General features: G+C 36.1%; 2 protein-coding genes across 2 annotated transcripts in view; one reads left to right on the forward strand and one right to left on the reverse strand.

Moving 5' to 3' along the window:
- The window catches only part of LOC135083765 (complexin), a 435,534-nt gene that overhangs the window by 151,801 nt on the left and 256,740 nt on the right, over nucleotides 1–26,993 (reverse strand). The window contains exon 3 of the mRNA XM_063978505.1: nucleotides 11,933–12,013. Coding sequence (XP_063834575.1) covers nucleotides 11,933–11,987 — 55 coding nt within the window. The 5' untranslated portion in view covers nucleotides 11,988–12,013. The remainder of the gene's footprint in view (nucleotides 1–11,932; nucleotides 12,014–26,993) is intronic.
- Nucleotides 1,951–3,538, forward strand: LOC135083860 (uncharacterized). Its single transcript, XM_063978599.1, has 2 exons — nucleotides 1,951–2,029; nucleotides 2,600–3,538. The coding sequence occupies exons 1-2, from the start codon at nucleotides 1,964–1,966 to the stop codon at nucleotides 3,515–3,517; spliced, it is 984 nt and encodes a 327-aa protein (XP_063834669.1). The 5' UTR covers nucleotides 1,951–1,963; the 3' UTR covers nucleotides 3,518–3,538.

The following is a 26,993-nucleotide window of genomic DNA, read 5'->3' on the forward strand; positions in this document are numbered from 1 at the left end:
ACCTTCTTAAATTGTGCAACAATAAGTTCTATAAATTAAGAAATCGTTTGGGTATTTTGCATCGTAGGTAGGTATATTTGAAATAGGTATAAATATCCGGCCAAACTGGATTTAAACTAGTAAATGAGAAATGTAATTAGAGCTATTCATTTAAATTGGAAAGCAAGTGGTCTTGTACGTTATTGTAGTGTGAGGTTAACAGTAAATATTAGGTTATACCTAATTCTAGAATAGTTACTTTAAGTGTATTCTTAATTATAATAATCCGAAGTGTTTGGTTTTTGAAGATGAAACGTGCTAAAATGTGTCGTTTCATTATCAATTTTGTTGATTTAATCTTAATTGATTTTTGACTGAGATAAGTTTGAACAAAATTTACGATTCTTAATCATTCAATTGTTTTAATTTTCATGGCATTTATGGCATGGTTTGAGAAAACGCCTATTTTATTTAGTCTTTTCTCTGTAACCAAAAATGTGTTCAAGGGACATAAAATGTTGACAATTATTAAAGCATCACAACTTGCTGTGTCCATTTTAATTTGATTGACTTGCTCATGGTTAACTGGTAGATATTATCTACAGTCAACTTTTTAATTCAATTTTAATATGCAATTAACTAAACGAATGCGTTCTTTGCATGCCAAACCAAACCAGGATTCGTGGGTTCGAATCCCTATAAAGTAAATTAAATTACAATTAACATCTTGCTTAGTATTTTCGTTATCAATCTAGTCACTCTGTTTAATATGTTACAAGATGATAATTTCTCATAATTTTTCACTCGAACTTCTGGATTGCTTTAGACGGGAAGTGAACTCACGAAGTTTCTTTTGCCAAGCGACTGGTCTAAACCACTCAACTACAGAGATTGAGAATTGAGTACTACGCACTACTTAAAAATTTGACACGGTAACCCGTCTCTTTGTAGCTTAGTAGTTAGAACAGTCACTGGCAAAATAGTTGCGGGTTCGACTCCGGTCGAAGCAACAGATTTTTCAAAGTGAAAATTTATGTTTCTTACTTTTAGATATAACAACTAAAATTAAGACTTCGTTTGTTTCAGCCGAAAGACGTCCACCGCTGGACAAAGGACTCCCAATCCCAAGGATTTCCACAAAGACCGGTCCGGCGCCGCCCGCATCCAACCAGATCGTTGGTCCACCTAGTGGGAGGCCTGCCCACACTACGTCTTCCGGCTCGTGGTTGCCACTCGAGAAAATTAAGACTTTTCTATTGAAATATCTTTAGAAGTATTAACATAGTCTGTTTGTCCATATTCCAGCCACAATGGCCATGCTAGACTCGTCGCTGACCGTCATTAATGACGGCGCTCACTCGTTGCTGGAACCGCCGTCGCCGGCCTACTCCAACACCACCGTGCGGCGCGCCTTCATCGTGTGGATGTACTGCGGACAGGCCAACAAGTTCAAGGATGTCTGCAACTACTACCACTACCTGGAGGCCATGGTGAGTCCTTCTAGCTTATGACACACCAGCGTGGACTTACAGTAATCCCAAGGCATGTCTTAGAGCGCCATTAAGCGCGATCTTTTAGTGGAGTAACCCTCGCTGATTACTTAGAACCCATGGTAAGTCACTTCAGCTGATGATAGTCTACTTACAGACGTATTCTTCCCCCAAGGATTGTCACTCACTGAACTCCAACTTTCTTCATACAGTTGCTTCAATATTCTTGAATTGTCCACTCTTGCTGGATTAGATCTAAGCTTCTCCCAAAGAGTGCCACAGAGCCAGAACCAACACTTTCTTTATCTAGTCGCCATATCATTGGTACTCCTGCGATCTCCCACTTCTTCATTCAGTACCAGGTGTCTTATTGCTACCCTGAATAGCTTGCTAGACTCCTCGGTGACGTCATCAATGACGGCGCTCACTCGTTGCTGGAACCGCCGTCGCCGGCCTACTCCAACACCACCGTCCGGCGAGCCTTCATCGTGTGGATGTACTGCGGGCAAGCCAATAAGTTCAAGGACGTCTGCAACTACTACCACTATCTGGAGGCTATGGTGAGTCTTTTCAGTCAACGAGAATCCGCAATTAGACCTAAGCCTCACCAAGAAACCATGGTAAGTCACTTTAGCCTATGGCAGACCACTGCAAGACTAAAAACTTTTCCAATCAAAGCGCAATCTCCCGCTTTCTTCAGTCGCTGTCAGCTATCTTCTTGATGTACATCCAGCGTATTCTAACAGGTGAGTCATTTCACTGCTGGAAGTGAGTTTCTCAAAGGAAGGTTACAAAGTGATCTTTGGCTAGTACAGGTACTGCTAGCTATTTTTTAAATCCGGCATTATTCTTAGAAGGAGCTTAGGTTTGATGAGACTTGCTTATTAATTTACTCGTACTACCTAGTCTCCGTGACTCTGACGTCACGGTCTAAAAGAGTGTCATTCTTAATCAACCACGGCAGCACGTGCGGTTCCAAAATAATCATTAGCGATAAACTTGTCCATCAAGAATCGAAACTGTTTAATGCATAACTGAGCTTATGAGGCATTACTTCAAAGACAAACGTAATTTTCTGAAAGAATCAGATGATTTCTGAAACAACCATGAATTTTTTAATCTTTTTCCAGGAGGACAAACTCCCCTCATCGCAGCGCGCCATAAGCCGCCACCACGAGTTCAACATGTTCCTCACCCCGCCCCCCACCTCCCCCTTCCTCGAAACGCATTTTCCCAAGCTCTACTCCAAGGAACCCATCGACCCCTACTACATAAAGAAACTCGAATCGATCAAGAACGAGAAGTGCATCTTCAAACTTGAAGGCTTCAACGACATCAAACAGACCGGCGTCACTACTGCCGAAATACTCCACACCAGCCAAATCATCAGGAGACACTGTAAGACCAACCGATGCACTTTGAGGCAGTTCCTCGAACGCTTCAAGGAGTATGTACAGAGATGTCAGCTCAAGGAATCGATCCACACCATCTCGACATACATAAAAAGGTTGGAGATCGCAGCGGAATTGAAATATCACGGACAGAGACCGCATTTCAGCTTCCTCGACGCTTCAGTTGAAGATGATATCAAGAGCGATGCGGTAACAACAGTCAGTGAAAATGTAATTGAGACTGATAATATGAATTCGGACGAAACAGCCCAGTTGAAGATGCTCCTTGGCGTTCCACCAGCCACCTCTAGTCCGAAGAAGAAAAGCAAAAAGAATAAGAAAAACAAGGAGAATGTAAACAGAAGCAACATTGAGGATGGGAAGTACAGTTCCACTCAAGAGTTCTTCAAATCTTTTGAAATGCCGTCGTCAAACTCCAGGGCTAACTCATACTCGCCGTTGACTCCCAATGTTGAGGAGTTTGTGAAGTATTACAACTCTCAAAGTCAGCACGGACAAAGATCCAGGTCAGTGGAGACTTTAGCTGTAACCAGACCGGCGCCAAAGGTTGTGGCAACCATATCTTTCAGTAGCCAGGAGTTTTTCGACGCCAGCCTGGCCAAAATGAATGAATTGAACAAATTCAGGAAGATTTAATCATCTTTTTATATGATTTGACTAAAGCGATAAAACGACTATGCTTTTATTATTTTAAATTTAAAATTTGTAGTTCAATTTCGAATCAGTTTTCATTATTATAGAAATGTATTTCCATTCATAATAATTACTATTGTAATGATAATTTTTACATTTAATATGACAACAATATTATAATTCTTAATGATCTTAGAATAAATGACATTTGACAGAATTTCCTTTTATTTGCTGATAAAGAACAAATTAGTTAACGCACTATTTTTAATATTTTAATTATTTTCATAAAGTCTGACTTAAGGGATCTATTTGTATAATATAATATAGACGTTAAATACATAGCATACATACAAACAAAGGAATTCACAATCACATTTATCACAATATTTACAGTAAGTGGGTTATTTAGATTATACATGTAACCATTATTGTTTTTGTTAGACCTTACAATAATCTTTAAGCCAATATTTAACCTTTTGTTCATCATTTTCCGATTGCTTATCTGACTTCTAAGAATTTTTGCAAGTTCATATATTAAGTGGCACCTTTATCTCTCAGCTGGATGACGCATGTGGCTATTTTAAAAGTACAATAGTACTAAGTAAGAAGGCTTAGAATGTGCGATTATTTAAAGAATATAGAAGTCTTAATTCTTTTTTATCTGAGCATTCTACTGTATTAATTTGTATTGAGATGGCAAAAGTAAAAGATAAGACACCGGCGGCTAAATACAATAACATTATAATCTGGGGGCACGGCAGTGCCCCCACCAAGTCGAGCAAAAAAGCGGCACGGCCGTACCATCCTTTTCTCGAAGCAATTCAGGCCATTTTCGACCGCCTGTAACTTCGTTGTGGATAAAACTAGAAGGCTGAATTTTCATTAGCTATGCAGGCATTGTAAAGACACGGTATATTTAAAATTTCATTCAATTTGAACCAGTAGTTTAAGAATTATAACGGGTCAAAGTTACTTAATTTTGTCACTCACTGACTGACTCACTGACTCACTGACTCACCGATCATCAAAACTCTAAGGCACTTCTAGCAGACCTAGAAGCTTCAAATTTGGAATATAAGTAGTGTTTGGTGTATGAATCAAGGAAAAACTTAAATATTTGGGGGCACGGTAGTGCAACCGCCAAGTCGAGTAAAATTTTTCAATTTCGGTCCAGTTTTCTAGATACATAACTGCTGTCTACAAAATACAAAAAGAAATGAGATCCCATCAAAAACAATACTTGTCAAAAAAACCAAGTCTCGCAACTCAGTTGTTCTACGGTAAAAAGTTGTGAGATCCATGTAATACCAAGTCCAGGCCAGGAAATCTTTAACGTTTTACATAAATATATTGACTTGGCCATCGCATGAAAACACGTGTAAATTAAATTATTTAGTGCGATGGCCAAGTCAATAATTTATGTAAAACGTTAAAGATTTCCTGGCCTGGACTTGGTATTACATGGATCTCACAACTTTTTACCGTAGAACAACTGAGTTGCGAGACTTGGTTTTTTTGACAAGTATTGTTTTTGATGGGATAATACTTACTGATAAGAAAAGCAGCGAGCAGGTCACTCGCTTTCCTACTTAGTTCCACGAAACAAATGCATTCATTGCAAACAATCCACACGTGCAGCACTTAGCTAGCTAGTTGTGCTGTAATTTTAATCTCTATATCTATAAAAGGGAAAGCTAACTCATCGATTGACTCTCTTATGCATGGGGGTTCCTTTTAGGACGTAGGTGCTCACTAAGACGGGATTTTGCAAAATTCAACCCCCAAGGGGGTAAAACGGGGTCGACGCGTACGAAGTCGTGGGCGGCCGCTAGTAGGTATTTAATTTTGTAGGCTATTATTTCAGTTAACTTGTAACATATTGTCAGTTTTAACTTGTATCATGAGTAGGAAGCACCTAGTTACAATAATTCTTTCTTTAGTCAATCGATGTAGAAACTTCAAGTGACTCAAATCAAAATCAATCAACCCGTATTGATAGAGCGCCCTCCTGTAAATGTCATAATGTCATAATCGGAACTAATAATCCAGTATTGACATTAGCGCCCTCCTGACAATGTCGTAGCGGACGGTTCAATGTTGGACATCTTTACGTAACGTGATGTTTCAACGATTTTCCAAATTTAACATTAGGTATATTAAAAAAAATACAGAACAGTAAGTAGGTACATATACATGCAATTAATCGCTAAGAAAGTAATGGTTTGGTCACGCATAAAATTTTAAATTAGAATAGGCAAAACTCTAAACCTACGAAGAAATAAAGTAGTCATTTGGAAGCAGAGACAACACACACCTTGAAATGTAAATTGGAGACCAATTGATTTGTCTTCAAGTTGTTATCATGCGTATTCACACATAATATCACGATTCAAAATAACTTTTTAAAAAAAATAAAACCGACTTCAAATGCGTGAACACAAATAATACCTATTCAACAAAAAAATAATCGTTCAAATTGGTTCATAATCGGCGGAGATATTGCGTATAAAAAAGTTCATCCCCAATTTTCCACCCTTGGGGGTGAAATATTTTCTTCAAATTCGCATGAAACCACCCTTTTGATAATACCTATTCAAAAAAAAAATAATCGTTCAAATTGGTTTATAATCGGCGGAGATATTGCGTATAAAAAAGTTCATCCCCAATTTTCCACCCTTGGGGGTTGTTGTTTTATTATTAAATTTAAATGGGACCACCCTTGAGGTATTACCTATACGCCGAAAAAAGATTTGTTCAAATCGGTTCATAATTGGCGGAGTTATCGCGTAACAAACATAGAAAAAAAAAAAAACATACGGGTCGAATTGAGAACCTCCTCCTTTTTTTGAAGTCGGTTGAAAATAAAACAGCTATCCCTACAACTCATAGACTTACATATTTTCAGCTGAATTTCATCGTCCCAATGATGGCACGAACAGTGCACTTATTTACGCTGAGCAAACTAAAATTCCAATATGTTCAACATTCAATATTTATCATGTCACTGTACTGACGACCAATATTTACTGCCGAACGCAAAATTCCAAATATTTCGTTAATTGAAGTAGCTATTATTGTATTAAATTGACATTTTATGTGTTTAACTATAAAACTATTTAAAGACTTGAACGTTTATCGGTAGTAATTGATGATAAAGATTTTGATAGAATTAGATCCAAATTGATATTTAATAGGAAATGAAATAAAGGTGTTTGGCTTGTTAATACATTATCTCGTATTCATAAATTTTCTTATTTCGCCAAAAGATGTAGTGCTGAAGTTGATGTTGGTCTGTGACGGATTTGTATAACTTGGGTTTATTTAATGTGTATTCGTTTTCTAATACTAAACTAACAATATCAGCTATTTGCCGATTAAAGTCCCGCAAAATTCGGTCCAGTTGTATTGTAGATTTTCCGAAACAAGCACACATAATAATCATACCTATGTCAACTGAAATACTTAAGGCAGTTATTTTACTTGGACTAGAAAGCGACATCTTACAAACAACACAGGGACAGGTCAGTAGTTAGAAATTAAAGTGTGGAAGGTTTTCTTATCTATATTGTTATAATTCTACGCCCACATCTCTTTTGTTCCAATATCTTTATCTCATCCTCACACTGACAAATCCAACCGCCCACCGGCGCTTGCGCCGTCTCCAACCAACCTCCGCCGCGCGCACACGTATCGACTCTCCGAAACAAGATGGCTGCTACAGCGTTTTCAACCCCAGTGAATACGGTGACGAGAGAGGCTTTAACAGTGTTAATTACGAACAACATCCTGAACAATTCGGTGGATTTCACGCCTGACACTGAGAGGGTAAGCATTTTTGTTTAATGACTATTTGTGATAGAGTTAATGGTTTTTTTTTATATCTTTGACAAGCTCATTTTAGTTGATGGTCATTTTGTGTTAATCAAAAAATCTAATTTGAAAAATTGTGTTATAAAGAAATCCTATATTTTCTAAAGTTGTAGATTTGTAAACTCAAATGTTCCTAGGTATGTAGGAGAAATAAATAAGTTCATAATAACCTTATAGGATTTCTAAATAGCTTATAAACTTTTAATTACGAGTATTAGGAGTAAAGTGGTAAAAATAAAATTTCATTTTCACAAAAAAAGAAGCAAAGATATGTTTACAAGACAGGTAGTTTAAGTCCTACCTATTAAACAGTCCTCAAAACCCATACATCCCGTTACATAGAAGTAATAATTAGCAAATAGTTTCCATTATAGTTCTTATTTCTTTGACCCAAGAACTTACGGGCTCAAAAGGTTTATAGGAGCAGGTAGTTGGTATTTTGGTCCACAATAGCCGTGGGATTTGCCTTCCCGGAATCAACCTGCTTTATTTGGGGCAATATTTCTATTGGCACAGTTATTTTTATTTGGCCTTCATTTCAAATTGGTTTTGGAAACTAAGCTAAGGTTTAAGTAGACAATGAAGAATGTTCACTAATTTTGTTTTTTAGCTTTCTGTATTCTCTGTTAAAAATAAAAAATACACGTGAAAGAATTATTTCGATACGTTAATTAGTTTCCAAGATATTGAATTTTAAAAGTGCAGGCGGCGGCCGGCCCGCCATTTTATGCGCGTGACGTCATATTACAACGACTGGCTCATATTTGTATGGGTGGAATCTTGCAAACTGAATTAAGACCCACTTCCAGGCAACCGATTAAGCTGAAATTTCGCAAACACATGTGATTTGGATGACCATGCAATATTATGATGACATGGAGCTGATCTGATGATGGAGCTGGAAGGTGGCCATAGGAACTCTATAATAAAACGACTTAAATGCATCGAGTTTGGGCTCGTTCGTTTTGTATTGATGAGTATTTTAATTCTATATAGTAATCGGGGTCTAATGATGGAGCTGGAAGGTAATTCGCAATAAAACGACACAATCGCATCAAGTTTGGGTTTGGTTCAATTTTAATTTCTGTGATGGGTCTGGGTGTTAATATGTATAATAAGTTTGTATTTACAAAAAAACATTATTTAAGTATGTTTATATCCGTTTTCTAGTGAGCGAACGCTGTGAATGTACGTCACACGGGGTCACGTGACCGTCGGCAGGACTCAATATTTAAGCGAACTTTGAATGCCTATAAAATCATAACTACTGGGTATTTTTGAATGAAATAAAAACTTATGTATTTGTAAATGTAAAAGCTTAACTGTAACATAGGTTTCAAGTGATTTTGCATACCTAGTAACATTCTCAATTGCAAGGAGTTTTAAAGTAATCTCATGAGTATATCCCTTTATTTAGGATTAATAATTTATACCTATAAACTCAAGTCCCCTATTTTCAACATTATGGATTTTGAGAGAGACACAAATTCAGCCAATTTAAGTTGTATAACTCTCTCTCTCTCTCTCTCTCTTTCTCTCTTCAAGTTATTACTCCATCTGTGTACTATTTTTTGAAAAAATATTTCAGAATCTTAAACATTTTAGAAACAAACACAGGGGACTATCACATTAACAATATTCTAAACATAGCTTTTCTTCATTCCAGATGGAAACCGACTCGCCAGTAAGAAAGCCCAACATGCATCCCATAAGCAAGAAACTCTTCCACTCGCCTTTAAGCCTGGACGAGTCAAACAAAGAGAACTACGCCTACACCCAGCGATCGTCTGACAGGAGCAGAAAGGCCAGAAAGAGAAAGCAGATCCTCATCCCTGACTCGGGAGAGAAGATTAAGAGAGCATACGTCACGGAGTGCGAGCGGGACGGGTATAGCCCAGCAGAGGGCGAGGGAATGAGAAAGAAGGTTTTGGTCAGTCTGTTTCATAACAAGGAGTATTCCATGGAAATGGATATCTGAGGATTTGAATTTTGAATTTGGATTACAGTAGCTTTTTTTGTTATTTTTAAAAGGCGTGAAGGTGTTTTTGTAAACGGCCAGTTAGAAAACATATTTTTAAACTGTGGTGCTTGTATGCAAAGTGTGTAAAGCCCGGTCTGTGAGCACGTAGCATTTTGTTCAATGACCCCAAGCTACCCATCCTTATCGCTCGCGCGTAATTACCGCGTGCGACCGGCGGCCGCAGTGAGTGTGCGAGCGCGACAGCAACATAATTACGCGCGAGCGATAAGGATGGGTAGCTTGGGGTCATTGGACAAAAATCTACGTGCTCGCAGACCAGACTATAGCTGTTCTACTCGAGTATTGACCCAGTACAGTCAGCGTCAAATAGTTTGTGACACCCAAAGTGGTCAAGTTTAGAACACAACCTTATTCCAATTGTAACAAAGACGTGTTGCGATCTTATTGGCTACTTTGGGTGTCAAGAAATATTTTACGCTAACTGTATCTTTACCTGGTTCAGAGGTTAGGTTAGGTTGAGTCTTCAAATAATGCAATAAAACCAGTAAAATATTGAGGTTTATAGCAATAAGTTTATTTAATAATTATATACTAAATTGGATAATCGTGATTTAATATTGATAAGTGATAATAATGTGAAATGTAAATAATGTATTGCAATATTTTCCTTTATCTAAATCGTATGTCTTCCATTTTCTTCGCTTTAATACTTTTATTAGATTTAATTTTAAGATTATTATCATTATACTTAGTTACCTACTATAAATTAATGAAATATTAATAAAGTAAATGCATAAAAATTTTATTTGTGTTATTAAATTATGTCTTATAATATATCTAACCCTATCTAAAAAAAAAATTATTAAAAATGATGAATAACTTTAATTTTTTTCAAAGTTTTTAAAGGTCTCAGATCAAAAAATCTGTTTTTCAAAATTTTATAAGTGTCCAAAGATTCAACAAAATTTTTTTGGCAATCTGTCCGTTATATTTTGTCGTAAAATATAATTAATATAAACAATAAATAAAAATATCATCTTAATTAGCTAGATGTTATGCTTATAACTTAAATTCGCGACAGCGGATTCCGCGGCCCATGGGAAATCTGCGGTAAACGCTAAGCGGGGAGATGGAAGTGGGGAGATGGGGAGACGGGGAAATCTTTTTTATTTATTGCCGGATGAGAGAACTCTTTGTTAATTGCAGATCAAATTAATTGCCGTCGCTGTGGTTTGGGATGACGGCTTTTTACCGATTTTGTATAAAACGCTGGGTGTTTATTTTAGTATAATTTATTACCTTCTTGCCAATTTATCAGAGATCATTATAAATTTTAGTTTGTATGTTATTCTGATGTATGGACAATAATAGCGTAAAGTTTCATCAAAATCCGTTCAGAAGTTTTTGCGTAAAAGTGTAACAAACATACCGAATATATCGACACATTCACACAAACTTTCGCATTTATAATATTAGTAGGGTATATTTTTGTTCCTTCCTATAAGAAGCCTGTAGATTGGATTGGAAAACAATTTCCCACTTTTATCTATCAGTTATCTTCTTGAAGTCGTCTTTCCATTGATCTAAATATACTTAAACTCGACTAAAACATCATGCAATATACCTTAATATAAAACATAAATATTCAGCGTCTCGATTTATGCTCACGTAGAAAAATGTGTGTCTAAATCATATGAGTTACGCGAACCGTAGCAGACATGTTGAAATGCGATTTTACTGCCGATAAAAACGCTGTATCCACATTCGAAGAATACGAAATAAATCGAGACATCACTCCCGCTGCCGATCATAGCGATTTTCTTTCAAATCGAGTCGGGCAGGTATCATAATACTCGCTTATTGGCCCAATAAGAATAAGGCACGGGGTCGTTAAGCGACTGTCGACGCGACTTTTGTTGCACCTGTATAATGAACCGTAAACGATACAACTTGAGCGATAATCGCTTGGGAAACCAACTTTGTTAAATACGATTTGTAAATTGACGCGGTGTCACGGTAGGTGGTCATTTTTGCAGTTGGAATGTGGCGGTCATTGGGGCAATCGTGGTTTTGGGCGATTTAACCAATTTAGTGTTTCTGGGGGCTCAAAGTTTGGCGTTTGAGGCGTTTGGAAGACGAATTTTGTGTCGAAAGGTAAAAGATATTTGAGATTTTCCGGAAAATTTACCTGAAACTGGTTACAGAAACATACTGATATTACTAAGAACAAAATTCTTACTACTCTTATACCCGACCAATTAGGTCACATAGTGAGAGAATTGGCCTATAATTTTTACCCAAAGATCCTGTCTTAGATTTTCAGGTGACAACATTTTTACGGTGACTCCTATTTTCTCCGGATGAATTCTGTTGCGAGTTAAAAGACAGATTTTTTCCTGCTACACACTTGGCCTTCTACGGTTTAGATATTACCTACTTTCCGTCAAACTATAGATCCTAGCTACTTAGGAGTTGCAGCAGTGGGAACGAGAGGTGGGAATAGTCCCGTTATTAATATATTTGAACATTGTGTTGACTTACTCCTAAAGAAAATATCAAAATCTTACCTTTAACGGCGCTTAGTTTGTTGCCCACCATTTGCTTTGCTACGAACGCCGCCATCTTGCTTACTTCCTAGTCCTTAACAACTGGAACAAAGAAACGAAAAGTTTTCATATTGATTTAATTACAGCAGTGAAGTATTTAGCTAACAATGTGTTGTGAATTTTAAGGGACAGGGAAGACATTCAGAAATAGTAGGTATACCTAGTTATTCAACACTGTATTCACAGACGCATACAAGTAAAAAAATTAAAAAGATCTATTTTTTATGTCACTTATTCACATTCTCATTATTTAAAGAAGTCCAATGGTTTGATAACTTCAAGAAGATAATAAATCTTAAATTTTTTGGATTGATTAGGCTGTATTGCAAAAAGTTATCTAGCAGCTAACGAAATGATGATGATGATGATTAAGTACATACTCGTAAATTATGTACAGTTCAAACAGATGGTTTTGTATTTTTTGTCGTAGTAATTAATTCAGATGACGTTATCAAATGAAAAACAAATAAAAACATTTGCATTTCAATATCAATTCTACAAGAAGTTCACAATACTTAATCTCACAAAGGCTCTATCTCAGTATTGCTTTATCTGCGGCAATAAAACGCAAAACTTTAAGTCTCATAGCAATCTCGATGAACTGTACCAATATCCGGGCAATCGGCTTAGCAGTCTAATAGCTACCTCGATAATTGATGCCTTTATAATCCGGCCTTTTTCCTCATTGGCATAAATTTCTTTCGCACCGCCACTTAGCGGTCGATGTTGAGAGGTCCGTTTTAATGAGATTTGTTCTTGGAGGTATCAGGTGGATTTAAAATTAATAGAATGACAGTACAGAGGACCGAACATCAACACATTTTTTGTTGCAAAATTGTAACTACTAGCTGTCCCGGTAAACGTACTGCCTACTTATGGTCATCCTACTAATATTATAAAGGCGAAAGTTTGTGTGGATGTTTGTTACTCTTTCAGGCAAAAACTACTAAACGGATTTGGTTGAAACTTTACAGTATTATTATTTGTAACCCAGATTAACACATAGGCTATAATTTATGCCCATCTGTGGCACTAAATTTCACGCGGGTGAAGCCGCGGGCAAAAGCTAGTCAGAAATAACGTAGGATTCTAATGGGGAAAGAATTTTTCAAATAGGTTCAGTAGTTTCGGAGCCTATTCAAATTCAATGCAAACAAACCTTAGAAAACAAACTATCAGTCAAATCGTTCCTCTTTATAATATTAGTGTCGATGTACTACTAGATAGTGTAAGAGCGCAGTAAGATCTGCCGTTGTCTGTACCTACAGACCTACACATTAGATTTTTTCTTAAAAGTAATCTATACTAATATTGTAAATGCGAAAGTAACTCTGTCTGTCTGTCTGTCTCGCTTTCACGCCTAAACCACTGAACCGATCTTGATGAAATTTGGCATAGAGATAGTTCGAGTCCCGGGAAGGGACATAGGATAGATTTTATCCCGGTTTTTGAAACAGGGACGCGCGCGATAAAGTTTTTCTGTGACAGACAATATTCCACGCGGGCGAAGCCGCGGGCGGAAAGCTAGTAATTTATAAGCATTGCTACGTAAATTTTAAGACACAACATGCATAGTTTTGATAATTAACTTTTTAAAAAAATAAAACCGACTTCAAATTAATGCGTGAACACAAAAAAAACTAAAAATTAAAAATATTGCGTATAAAAAAGTTCATCCCCAATTTTCCACCCTTGGGGGTGAAATATTTTCTTCAAATTCGCATGAAACCACCCTTTTGATAATACCTATTCAACAAAAAAATAATCGTCCAAATTGATTTATAATCGGCGGAGATATTGCGTATAAAAAAGTTCATCCCCAATTTTCCACCCTTGGGGGTTGTTTTTCCTATTATTAAATTTAAATGGGACCACCCTTGAGGTATTACCTATACGCCGAAAAAAGATTTGTTCAAATCGGTTCATAATTGGCGGAGTTATCGCGTAACAAACATAGAAAAAAAAAAAAACATACGGGTCGAATTGAGAACCTCCTCCTTTTTTGAAGTCGGTTGAAAATTGATACGTTACTGCTTATTACTGCTTACTGCTACTGTTACTGCTATTATTTTTAATGACTCAGTTAACCTATTAACTTATCATGGACAGATCAATTAATAGACGATCTTTTAAATAATGAGCAAAAATTATTTGGATTCAATGGTGAAAGAATTTTTCAAATCGGTCCAATAGTTTTTGGGTTTATTCGTTACAAACATACAAATATTTCCTCTCTATAATACATATTAGTATACAGATAATTATTTATCCCATCAAAAACAATACTTGTCAAAAAAACCAAGTCTCGCAACTCAGTTGTTCTACGGTAAAAAGTTGTGAGATCCATGTAATACCAAGTCCAGGCCAGGAAATCTTTAACGTTTTACATAAATTATTGACTTGGCCATCGCACTAAATAATTTAATTTACACGTGTTTTCATGCGATGGCCAAGTCAATATATTTATGTAAAACGTTAAAGATTTCCTGGCCTGGACTTGGTATTACATGGATCTCACAACTTTTTACCGTAGAACAACTGAGTTGCGAGACTTGGTTTTTTTGACAAGTATTGTTTTTGATGGGATCTCATTTCTTTTTGTATTTTGTAGACAGCAGTTATGTATCTAGAAAACTGGACCGAAATTGAAAAATTTTACTCGACTTGGCGGTTGCACTACCGTGCCCCCAAATATTTAAGTTTTTCCTTGATTCATACACCAAACACTACTTATATTCCAAATTTGAAGCTTCTAGGTCTGCTAGAAGTGCCTTAGAGTTTTGATGATCGGTGAGTCAGTGAGTCAGTGAGTCAGTCAGTGAGTGACAAAATTAAGTAACTTTGACCCGTTATAATTCTTAAACTACTGGTTCAAATTGAATGAAATTTTAAATATACCGTGTCTTTACAATGCCTGCATAGCTAATGAAAATTCAGCCTTCTAGTTTTATCCACAACGAAGTTACAGGCGGTCGAAAATGGCCTGAATTGCTTCGAGAAAAGGATGGTACGGCCGTGCCGCTTTTTTGCTCGACTTGGTGGGGGCACTGCCGTGCCCCCAGAAAATAACAATCTACTTTACAAAGAACTTACCTAGTTTTAAAGTACCCTTATACTTTTAAAGTTAACGACCATTTTAACTTAATCAACTTTTAACTAACTTGGCTACTTTGACTCAAAAGAGTTTAGTGCCGTTAAGTTTTACAGCTGAAACATTAACCCAGAAGTTTTGTTTTAACCTTCTGTTAGATGAGAGGTATAGATAGCCGTTATTAACCGACTTCAAAAAAGAAGGAGGTTCTTATTTAGATAATGTACAGAAAACCTAGTTCAGTTCGGACCAAATTCAAAATCTCAAAAAAATTACTTCTGCATTTTAATTTACTGGTCAGTATTAAAGCTAATCTACTATATAAAAATAAGTCGGGTTTTCCTCCCTGACGCTATAACTCCAGAACGCACGAACCGATTTCCACGGTTTTGCATTCGTTGGAAAGGTCTCGGGCTCCGTGAGGTTTATAGCAAAGAAAATTCGGGAAAAGGGGGTAAAACGGGATCCACGCGTACGAAGTCGCGGGCGGCCGCTAGTTAGGTATAAATCATCATCATCATCATCATCTAACAGCCATAGGACGTACACTGCCTCCCCCAACGATTTCGAACACGACGAAAGACGAAAAATTATTATTCCTACAACTCGATTTGAACTTTTCTATGAAAATGTAAAATGTCTTTAATGTTAACAAACTACTTCCATGCAAACTTTGCTACGAGCAAAGAGCGGCAAACTAACTTTTGCCTAAGAGCGCCATCTATCCTTGGAGACGTGAACTAACAAGAGAAGAAGCGTTGTCTTAGTTTGGTATAACGCCGTAGCGCTGTTGGCGTATTGACGCCGTCACCATGGCAACCGCCGTCAAAGACTATTTAATTTTAAGGGGCAGAATGTCGAAGCTTTATTATTTTTAACCGACTTGAAAAAAGTATGAGGTTCTATGTTCGATATGTATGTATTTTTATAGCTCACCAATTACTCCGTCAATTATGAACCGATTTTCAAAATCCGTTTTGTTCCCATTGTCACAAAACGTCAGGATCTGATGATAGGATCCTAGGGAAATGGAGGACAACTCTCAAATTTTATACGCATGTATTATTATAGTTTTACTTTGACAAAAAACAGTTTTAGTTTGTAATTTATGAAAACACAATTTCTAGCTTTTAAAGTAAGCGCTATTCCTAAATTAGTAACAAAGTATATTTTACAAAATGCTTTTTCTTTCTTTTAGTAAGTACTTATTTGCTTGCTAACACTTTCTGTAAATTAAATGTATCTCTCTATTAACAGAGAAACTTAACAAAATATCTTGATTAACTGAAGTTAGGCATTAACAAAACACAGACAAGACAGTTTCAAATTATCCTGGCTTAAATTAATTAATTTTGGGAGCTACTGCTTAGAAACATGAATTTAGGCTCGAATTTTAGGAAGATTTTTTTTCTAATTAATGCTTTCACACAGCTGGTTTTGACTATACAATTTTAAGATAGTTTCAAATCAAAATTATTTAGTTCGTTGTCCTATTACTTATGATAAAATATTAAGAATGATAAAATATAAGTCACCTTAACTTTGACCGTAACTTATAACTTTAACCGGTGATTTTGTATGGAGTTTGACAGACTTTTGACGTTCGTTATAGTCAAAGTAAGATGGTGCACCCATAGTGAAAATTAATGTCAATAAAATTTAAAGGTTAACTTGAAACTTTTCATAATGCGCGCGAAATTACGCGCCGAGTAAGGAAGAGCTTTCTTCTAATTTACCTCTATTGTTTCTAAATTGTAAATTCTATTGTTCTAACCAACTTTTGTCTCCTCCAGTACCTATTAATTAATTGATCATCCAGTTGTTTGCGGAACAGATAAGCGGAGCGGAGCGGATATTGTAACGAGCATTATCATATTATTACTGGTGGGATTAGGCAAATTTAATAATGATTGTTACTAGGGGTGGGCTATTGCTATTTTGATTATGGTGAATCCACTAAACAACCGAGCATTTAAATGTGCCCTTAAAAATATTTATTTTACTTTGATGGAGTATGTAGTTAAGTACTTTTAATATTTATTTTTATATTCTAATGGGTCCTCAATTGCTGTGCAAAGATGCCCACAAGTGAGTGAGCATATTCAATGAGATTGAGTTCTTAATCTACAACATTGTTTTAATAAAAGTAACACATTTTTTTAATCTAACTGTAATATCTGTGTTTACGTATTTTACGAATTGTAGACACTTACCCCCTTACAACAAAAATTTAAATGCGCCTTGGACACTAGTTTAACTTATTTTAAACTAAGTAGTATTCAACGCGCGTTTAATTTTTTTGGGGTAAGGATCTTCGTACATAATTACTGAATTAAAACACAAACTTCATCCATCTTAGAAGTTGTGAACTCGTCTACGCGTAAAAGTAATAAAAGAAAAGATATTCGTAGAAGAAAAGAACAGTTGACAAATAGCAAGCAGACTCCCAGTTCCCCACTGAATACAAATATTGACGTTAGTACAAAAATTTTCATAGAGAAAACTTGCACATCTGTATTCCCAACTTATACTTTAACACCACAGCATAAAGTTGGATTTCTATTGTCATACATTTCAAATCTGCCGCGAAATGTGCATAGAAAGTGGAAATAATTTATAGTTTCGCTATTTTTATTCCACCACTTAAAAGTTTGTTCTGTTCAATAGTTTTGAAAGAGAATTTATCTTTCTACTTCTCTGGTGTTAAAGTTAAATAATGGGTCGGGATTTTGTTTCTGCTCTTTTTGTTTTTTCTTTTGTTCTTACATCTTGAAGTTTTTGTTCGCTGAAACAGCTCAGTTAAATTATTAAGGCTAAGTTGAACCACCTAACTTTAACCGTAACTATAACAACAACCAGTGTTTTTGTATGGACAGATATTTGACATTTATTTATTTATATTACACAGGTTTATATTATTTATTTATTTATTTGTTAAAGTTAATATGAAATGGCCTTAGTTTACAGTCTAATTAAGTGGTTGTTTGGTCAATCATCTAGTGAACTAGTTCATAAGTTCATAAGTAATGTCTACTCACGGACATTGCCCGCGGCGGGCGGCGTGACCGGAGGGAGCGGCGAGCGTTCGGCGTGGTTCGGCGAACGAACGAGCAATGTTTGGTTCGCGAGCGAACATCGAAGAAGACGATCCTGACTCACTCTCTTCAACGACTTTGCACTAAACGGTCTCGATAGTATTGTAAATTTATACCGAATAGACAATTAATTTTATACAGTCCACTCTTTTCATTTATAAACTTCCACTACACTCACTATCGAAGTAACAAGTATACTACGAAAATCTACCTACGTCAGTGACGAACTAAATAACAAAAATACTCACAAACCTATTAACATTTGGCACCGTTAAGACGTTTGGTATAAGCTCGCGCTAGTCGTTAAAAAGTCGTTAGGCTCCGATACTTCCGGTGAGTTTGCCTGCTGGCGTTCAAGGTTACTCTGCTGTAATATTTGGGAAATAACGTATTCACAAACATTACTGTGAGGTCACACAGTGCGCGTGGACGCACAGGGTGACCTACGAACCAATCACAGAGCTCTATTCAATGCTGTGCGTTCGATTTGCTGCTTCACGCAAGTATCATTTGTGAATACGGGCGTATGTCTTAAAAGTTTTCCGTAGTCGTCCTACGTCTGGTCTTCGCATAGATAGGTAAATAAAATTATAATTTGCAAAATTAGCAAAAGTTTAGTAGATTCAAATTAGAAATGTCAATACTAATATTATAAAAGCGAAAGTAACTCTGTCTGTCTGCCTGTCTTGCTTTTACGCCTAAACCACTGAAGCGATTTCGATGTTTGGCATAGAGATAGTTTGAATCCCGGGAAAGGACATAGGATAGTTTTTATCCCGGTTTTTGAAACAGGGACGCGCGATAAATTTTTTATGTGACAGACAAAATTCCACGCGGGTGAAGCCGCTGGCGGACGGTTAATAAAATTATAACTTGCAAACATTTGCAAAAGTTTCGAAGATTCAAATTAGAAATGTGTTTGCAATGGACCTATTATATGTTTAGTGTATTTCTGTTTACGCAACGATACGAATTTTTGTTGTAAATTTTTACTCCTACATTATTTTATAACCTTACTTTAATGTAACACTAGCTGTGTCACATTAAGTTCATTGCTAACACACTGTCACTAGGCACTAGGTATCAATTGTGTTACTTTGATTCCCATCTCGTTTTGCAACAGCGTTTGAACTGAAAGCAATTTAGAACTTCCATCTGCAGATTAATACTGAAGCGGTGCGTTATCGTTGCGTTAACGCTGCGACTCGTTAGTGGGATTGCTTCGAGAGTGTTGTAACGGTGAGCGAATATGAACGTTTCAAATCCATTTATCATAATACCGACTATCTACCTGTTATTGGCATGCATACATACTAAACTTCTTTAAGTAAGATTTTTATGTAATTACTTTGTATGTAATGTTGTTGGTATGCCCCAATAAATAAATAAACCTACAGTACCTCGCATCAAAATGTTAAACTATTTTTTAGTTACGGTTTTTTAATTAAGGGTTTAAATTATAATAATTTGTGTACGAGTATTACAGCAGTGGACGTCCTATGGCTGAAATGATGATATTGATGATCATTAGGTGATACCCTTCCTTTTCCCTTATAATTTAGAAAAGATGTGATTCTTTAAAAGACCTCAAGGGAACCTTCAAGTGTTTACAAGTTTCCTAAAATCTATTTCTGTTCAATAAAGAGTTTTCTGCCCTTCAAATTCAGCTTAAGCCTATTTTTTTGCCTGTTCATTTAACAAAAAGGTTGTTTATTCCAAACACGTCCGCAGTAAGATTCATACGAGCGTTGTCATGGCGTTTGTGTAACACCCGCAATTTTTCACCGTAAACCGGGGTGAACGAATTACATAAACAAAAAAAGCATTTAACTCGGCCGTTTGGTGTAGTAGTTCAAAACGGACTGCTATGCCTAGAGGCCCCGGGTTCGATTCCCTGCCGGGCGGAAATTGAAATGATGAATTTTAATTTCTGTAATTAATAAGTATAAGTAGTATATCCGTTAAGCTAGTACCCTTAAGACAAGCATATAAATTACTTTCTTTGGGGCTAGATGGCGCTGTCTGAATTGTCCGATTTGATTGTCCAATTTGACAGGCAGACATACAGACAGACAGACAAAATATCAAATAAATAAAGTTTCGTCTTATTAGATTAGCCTAGAGACAAAAGAACAAAGAATTGACTTCTACACATAAACTTTTAACACTCTTTTTACCCCTCATTGAAAACATCCTTTCTTATTCCTGTTTCGAAAACAGCACTTGTAAAAGATTCAGTTTTCTAGGTTCATTGGCTTAGCTTGGGAGTTACTTAGATAGTATCTATTCAGGGCAAGTATAAGCCCCACATTACTTGCCACTTATCATATAGGCTAGTTGAATTCTAATGTTCAATCTACAGTGCTTCAAGTTAAACGCTGTTGTTGTTTGTACTTATGACAATGACTCCTAAGCTCACCTATCGCTATTTTAACATTTACCAGGTTTTTTACGCATTTATCTTTCAAGTTAAAATCTCATCGCGGAAATAGCAGCATTTAAATTCACTCGCGAGTGTACGCGGGTAGGCACGCGTATTAATACGCGCCGCGGCGACTTCCGCATTGCTAGGGCGGCCAGGCTTTGGCAGGATAGTTGTGTAAGATAAGAATACAGGAGAATTATCAGGAATTTACACAAAAGTTAAATGTACAATACAACTTACCGACGCGACATTTCGAAGTACTTTAAATAAATAATCGTGTTTCAACTTTAATCAAACTCATGTGTCACTCACAACACACTATCGGCAAAGCGAAAGTTTTTAAGCCTCTCTGCAGAAAATAAATGACTTTTATGACTTTTTTTACTAATAATTAACTTTTTAAAAAAATAAAACCGACTTCAAATGCGTGAACACAAAAAAAAAACTAAAAATTAAAAATATTGCGTATAAAAAAGTTCATCCCCAATTTTCCACCCTTGGGGGTGAAATATTTTCTTCAAATTCGCATGAAACCATCCTTTTGATAATACCTATTCAACAAAAAAATAATCGTTTAAATTGATTTATAATCGGCGGAGATATTGCGTATAAAAAAGTTCATCCCCAATTTTCCACCCATGGGGGTTGTTTTTTCTATTATTAAATTTAAATGGGACCACCCTTGAGGTATTACCTATACGCCGAAAAAAGATTTGTTCAAATCGGTTCATAATTGGCGGAGTTATCGCGTAACAAACATAGAAAAAAAAAAAAAAAAAAAACATACGGGTCGAATTGAGAACCTCCTCCTTTTTTGAAGTCGGTTGAAAAAGAAATTGCTATGGCTAACATTCACATACATTGCATTCGTGTGGTAATCTAAACCCATAGGTATTAGACACCACACAATTTTTTACGATCTTGCATACCATTTTGTCCTTGTTTGGCTTAGTACACCACTTAAAAATTAATAAAACCATACATTTTACCCACAATCCTGCTTGTCTCACATTAAAACTACACATTGGTCACCCCAAGGTCCTCAAATAATATTTTATTTGCACCGAGCCGCGGTATTTTTGCCTACCGCAGTGACAGCTGCTGAAACTAGGTCACCGAATGTGCGGATGGCGGTCTGAGCCTTTTGGGATGACAATTGACAAACCAGGGATTGTAGTTATTCTTTTTGTATAATTCTAAATGTACTAGTTAATGCAAATATACAAGATCAACATGTCGTTAAAATGTCATCCAAAAAATTAAGTGTTATGCAGGAAAATTAATGGAAAATAAGTTGTATGAATGTCAGTTTTCTTATAAGCTAGTCAATACAAAATCTGTGCGTATGTATTACTTATTTATGTACGAAAAATAAACAATTAGGTACTAAGAGTGAGTTGCACCACCTAACTTTGACCGTAACTATAACGATGACCGGTGCTTTTTGTATGGAGTTTGACAGATTTTTGACGTTTGTCAAAGTTAAAGTAAGATGGTGCAACCCAGAATAATTGTGATGTGGGTCAATGAGATATTAATTCATTATTTAGGTATTACATCCAATAAAAAAAAAATCCTTGTTTATCATACAACTTTGTTAATTAAAGTACCTAGTGTATTGTATCATAATTATACATTAAATACTATCTTTATTACAATGACATGCATAACATTCAGATTTCATGGTTTATCGATCATTGGATCCATTCCAACGATGTACAGTACACTTCAGGCTATTATTATTGCAAATTCGCCTCTATTACCGCCACATAAGACCACAATGTTAACCTTGATATTATGCTGTTGTTTGTAATGGCGCGGTTACACTATGCACGAACTTGATCGAACAGAAGATCGAACACGCGCACGGAAGTATGGGCGACGCACTGCGAAACGAACTGAACTGCGTGTTTACACTATCTGAATCGATGAATCGCGTATAGTGTAACTGTGCCTTAATGCAAATGCTGCAGCCACACGCATTAGCATAAGCGCTTGTAACGAGTGTACACGTTAGAATTGATTGGTTTGAGGTAGATTTATGGTGGTTGAGCTTGAGTTATAGAGTTTTACAATTAACTTGATGAACTGCGATGAGTAGCATTTAGAGATTAGCTGTGAGTGAGTTTATCATCATCATCATCAGATCATTTATTTTAATCTTCACTGCAGGGGGATGACTCTCTCTCAATAATTGATCGGAGGCAAATGGAGGATTTGGCCTTCAGAACCTATGGCTAGATGGGTTGGGAGGCCTGATAATCACATTTCACACTAGCGGCCGCCCGCGACTTCGTACGCGTGGATCCTTTTTTACCCCGTTAGGGGTGGAGTTTCGTAAGATCCTTTCTTAGCGGATACCTACGTCATAACATCTACCTGCATGCCAAATTTCAGCCCGATCCGTCCAGTGGTTTGGGCTATGCGTTGATAGATCACTACGCCAGTCAGTCAATCAGTCACCTTTGAGTTATTTATATTTAGAAGTTCACATCCTAGACAGCATGTCTCACTTAAAATCAATGCGATTGCGGTTAATCTGCATAAAAAATGACTTTTTATCTTAGTGGGGGTTTATTTTATTTTGCATTTCTTATCTTTGCGGTATCACAGAATCTTTACCGCGCGCAAATGATAGGTAACCTAGATCATACAAATATTGTTTTAGTCGGCTTATGTTAGCAAAATTGCCTCAAGCTATTAGCTGGAACCACACACCTGTGCAATTGATACTATCGACAATCCACCCACCGCACGTCGGGCAGTTATCCGATACGTCAATCCATCCAGTCAATCCTGTCTGAATGATTCAATTCTAAAACCGCCCAACATCGATAGGTGAATAGCAATACATCAGTTATAGTTTGCATTCAGTGTCCTTACCATGAGTTTACGTTAGGTGTGCTCGCTAGCGAGTGCGTCAAAAAAATGAATATTTTAGTTCATGATGAAAGAAGCAGCTAGGGGCGCTGTACAATTTGTCATACATTTTAATGTACATATTTTTTTTAAGCAGTCGCTAGTCTAACGTATACGGTATAACCTTATGGTAAGCACACAGCTGCATATACCTGATACTCGTACATGATTATATGCGTCTTTGCTCTCGAAGGTTGCCAGGAGTGACAAATTAACCGTTATTCTAAGATGTAAAAGTTTATTTTTATGCCAAAGTGTTTGTACTAATTAGAGTGAACTATTTTTTCCATCATAATGACTTCGATTAGAAGCCTACTAAGTAGTTCAAACAACGAATACACAATACTTAACAATTAGCAACAAGTATCTACTAACTATTTACTATTTTAACCACAAAATTTACCACCGAAATTGACGTTCATTTCGGCCGTAATAAATTACCGCATGACAGTCACGTAGTATTTCAATCACTGTTCCACATCACTGTGCTGTTTCTCTACTAATTATATGTTATCTAATATTAGTTCTATTGAAATATGCAGTAGAATGCCGATTGGCATTGTAAGCTTTGTATTTGAATAGTCGAATTGAAACGTTAATAAATGCCTTCGCATTTAACTGAATATTTCAACAAATTCCAATTATTTGAACATCAGTATCTAGTAATTTGAAGCATTTGTAATTGTTATTATTTGGTTGTATGTTTTGGAAATTTATCAATACCTGTTTCATTGGAATAATACATAATAAACACATTTCTCGGTATAATATTGGTTAAAATGTTTGGCTTACATTAAATAACCAATTACAGTAGATTTAAATTGAATGATTGTATTTTTTACAGTATACTGTTACTGTAATCCAAAAGTTAAGTTAGTTATTACTAAGTACTGAAACTTGCTTTATTTATTTCTAAAATACTATTTGAACTATTTCTAGTCTATTTGACTCAAAATTGTTGAGGAAATTTTACGAGTGTTAGAAATACAAAAAAACTTACAGAATTATCTTTTGACATCCCTGAAAATGAAGCCCAAAAAATGCAAATTAGAGTTACCGTTTCACACGCCATCTATACTCCAGTTAGCTTACTAAAATCTATTACGGTAGTACCGTCTTCATTTGAAGTAGACACGGTAACATTGTCCACGATCGGTCATAAATATATCGAAATGGTTTTCAATAAATCAAATCGATATTCAAACTTGCAGCGATTATCTGGATCGATTTATCACCGAGATGAACCCTCCATTTATCTACAGGGTGGAAACGATAAGTGATCTCACTCGATTATTTCTAAACTATACAAGATATCGAAAAACTGGTTGCTGATCCTGAAAGTGCTTCACGAGCTCTTTCAAACGGTATCAATAATAGGTTACAGAATAAACTGGAACTATCCGAAAATTCAATGTTTCCAGCTTCCATACATTTGGTAAAGTTAAATAATATTAAAAACTACACAAGATATCGCAAAACTAGTTACTAATCCTAAAAGTGCTTCACGAGCTCTATCCAACGGTGTCAACAATAGCTTACAAAATAAATTGGATCCATCCAAAAATTCAATGTTTCCATCTTCCATACATTTAGTACTATCACAGTCATGGCACTCATCTCTTGATAATATTATAGCAAGTAAAACCTAATACCAATGTTTTCCACAAATAATTTTAAATAAGATGCAAGTTACGAGTTTATTTAACCGACATTTTAAGTTTATTATTAAACAAAAAATAAATTACACTTCTAATATTGTGTGGCTGGCATACATTTAGTATGGAAGCTAGAAACATTGAATTTTCGAATAGTTCCAGTTTATTCTGTAACCTATTATTGGTACCGTTTGAAAGAGTTTGTAAAGCACTTTCAGGATCAGCAATCAGTTTTTCGATATTTTGTATAGTTTAGAAATAATCGAGTGAGATCACTTAACGTTTCCACCCTGTATATCTGACACCCACAAAGTGTAGCTTGATTTATATCCAATTTGCACAGATTATGAGTCCTTAAACCATTTGAACGAAGGGTTGGCTGTAAGACGAGCGATACAAAATTTTGAGAAAGGAAAATGGGGTAAGTTTACGTCATAATGAAGAATGTTCACTAATTTTGTTTTTTAGCTTTCTGTATTCTCTGTTAAAAATAAAAAATACACGTGAAAGAATTATTTCGATACGTCAATTAGTTTCCAAGATATTGAATTTTAACCCTACAAGGCACCCAGTTCCATTTGTGGAACACCGACTTTAATCGTTCCTATAGCTACAAAACTATTAGTAGCGACATCTTTTGCATCTTATTAGAAGCTACTGACATTTAGCAATGTAGTAATACGAAGTTTTACCTAAAGATGTCGTTCGTGTTTTGGTTGTAGTGCACTCAGTGTAAAATTTGAATGAAAGTGACAAGTTAGTCGTTTGTCTGAATTCAAAAATAAATAAAAAATAGTTACTGAACAGTTTTGATTAGAAAAAAAATACTCTGTGTTATAAAGAAGTGTATATTTTGCAGAGGTAAGTTGTATTTTTTATTACAAGAGTAAACGTATTAGTAAATCACATTTTTATTGTAGTTCCACATACGGTACGTTGAGCTTTAGTGTCCGTTTTTACTTACGTACTTACGACAACTTACCATATGAATATTTTGATTTTATTGCAGATAATGTCGCGAAGAAGATTGCGCAATGGAGAAATTGAGCGTTTCTTAAATATACATTCTGAGAGTGAAGATGAACAAGATTTTTCTGACGCTGAAAGTGATGATGACATCGAAAAAAATCAGTCCATCCAAAACTTTTTACACTCTGGACTGCACTGCTGGACAAAGACATCCCCCAAGAATTTCCACGAAGACCGGTCCTGTGCCGCTCGCATCCAGGTACCTCCCGCGACCTTCACCAGATCGTCGGTCCACCTAGTGGGAGGCTACCCACGCTTCGTCTACCGGCTCGTGGTCGCCACTCAAGAACTTTCCTGCCCCAGTGGCCATCAGCTCTACGAGCTATGTGCCCCGCGCACTGCCACTCGATTCTACGGGCTGTGTCAGTCACTCTGGTTCTCCTACGGATCTCCTCATTTCTGATTCGATCACGCAGGGAAACTCCGAGTATAGCACGCTCCATCGCCCTTTGGGTGACCTGGAGCCAAGTACATCAATACTACCTACTCGTGATGTCAGACGTGATGGGTTTGAGCATTTCCTATTTGGGGTAAAAAAAGACAACGATGCAAATATCCTGGTTGCAAAGTAAAACTTCCTGATCTCAAATGTCGAGTAGAACTTTTCCTAAATGAATATAATAATTATTATTGTTTTAGATCTTTTCATCAATAAAAAATAACAAATTTATGATATTATTCATATGATTATGTTTATTATAAATTGCAATATATAAAAAAGTTAAATAGATAATAGTTATTTCATTTTATTAAGAATAATAATTTTAATTATTAAAACCAAAAATTATAGTTAGGGCTCAGAGTACCA

The sequence above is a fragment of the Ostrinia nubilalis genome, chromosome 24, assembly GCF_963855985.1.
Source record: "Ostrinia nubilalis chromosome 24, ilOstNubi1.1, whole genome shotgun sequence".
NCBI classification, from domain to species: domain Eukaryota; kingdom Metazoa; phylum Arthropoda; class Insecta; order Lepidoptera; family Crambidae; genus Ostrinia; species Ostrinia nubilalis.

Bases quoted from the DNA above. Each gene is read 5' to 3' on its own strand.
- LOC135083860 (XM_063978599.1), top strand. From the start codon at position 1,964: ATGTACTGCGGGCAAGCCAATAAGTTCAAGGACGTCTGCAACTACTAC. The intron at 2,030-2,599 runs GTGAGTCTTTTC...ATCTTTTTCCAG, and splicing joins ACCACTATCTGGAGGCTATG to GAGGACAAACTCCCCTCATC.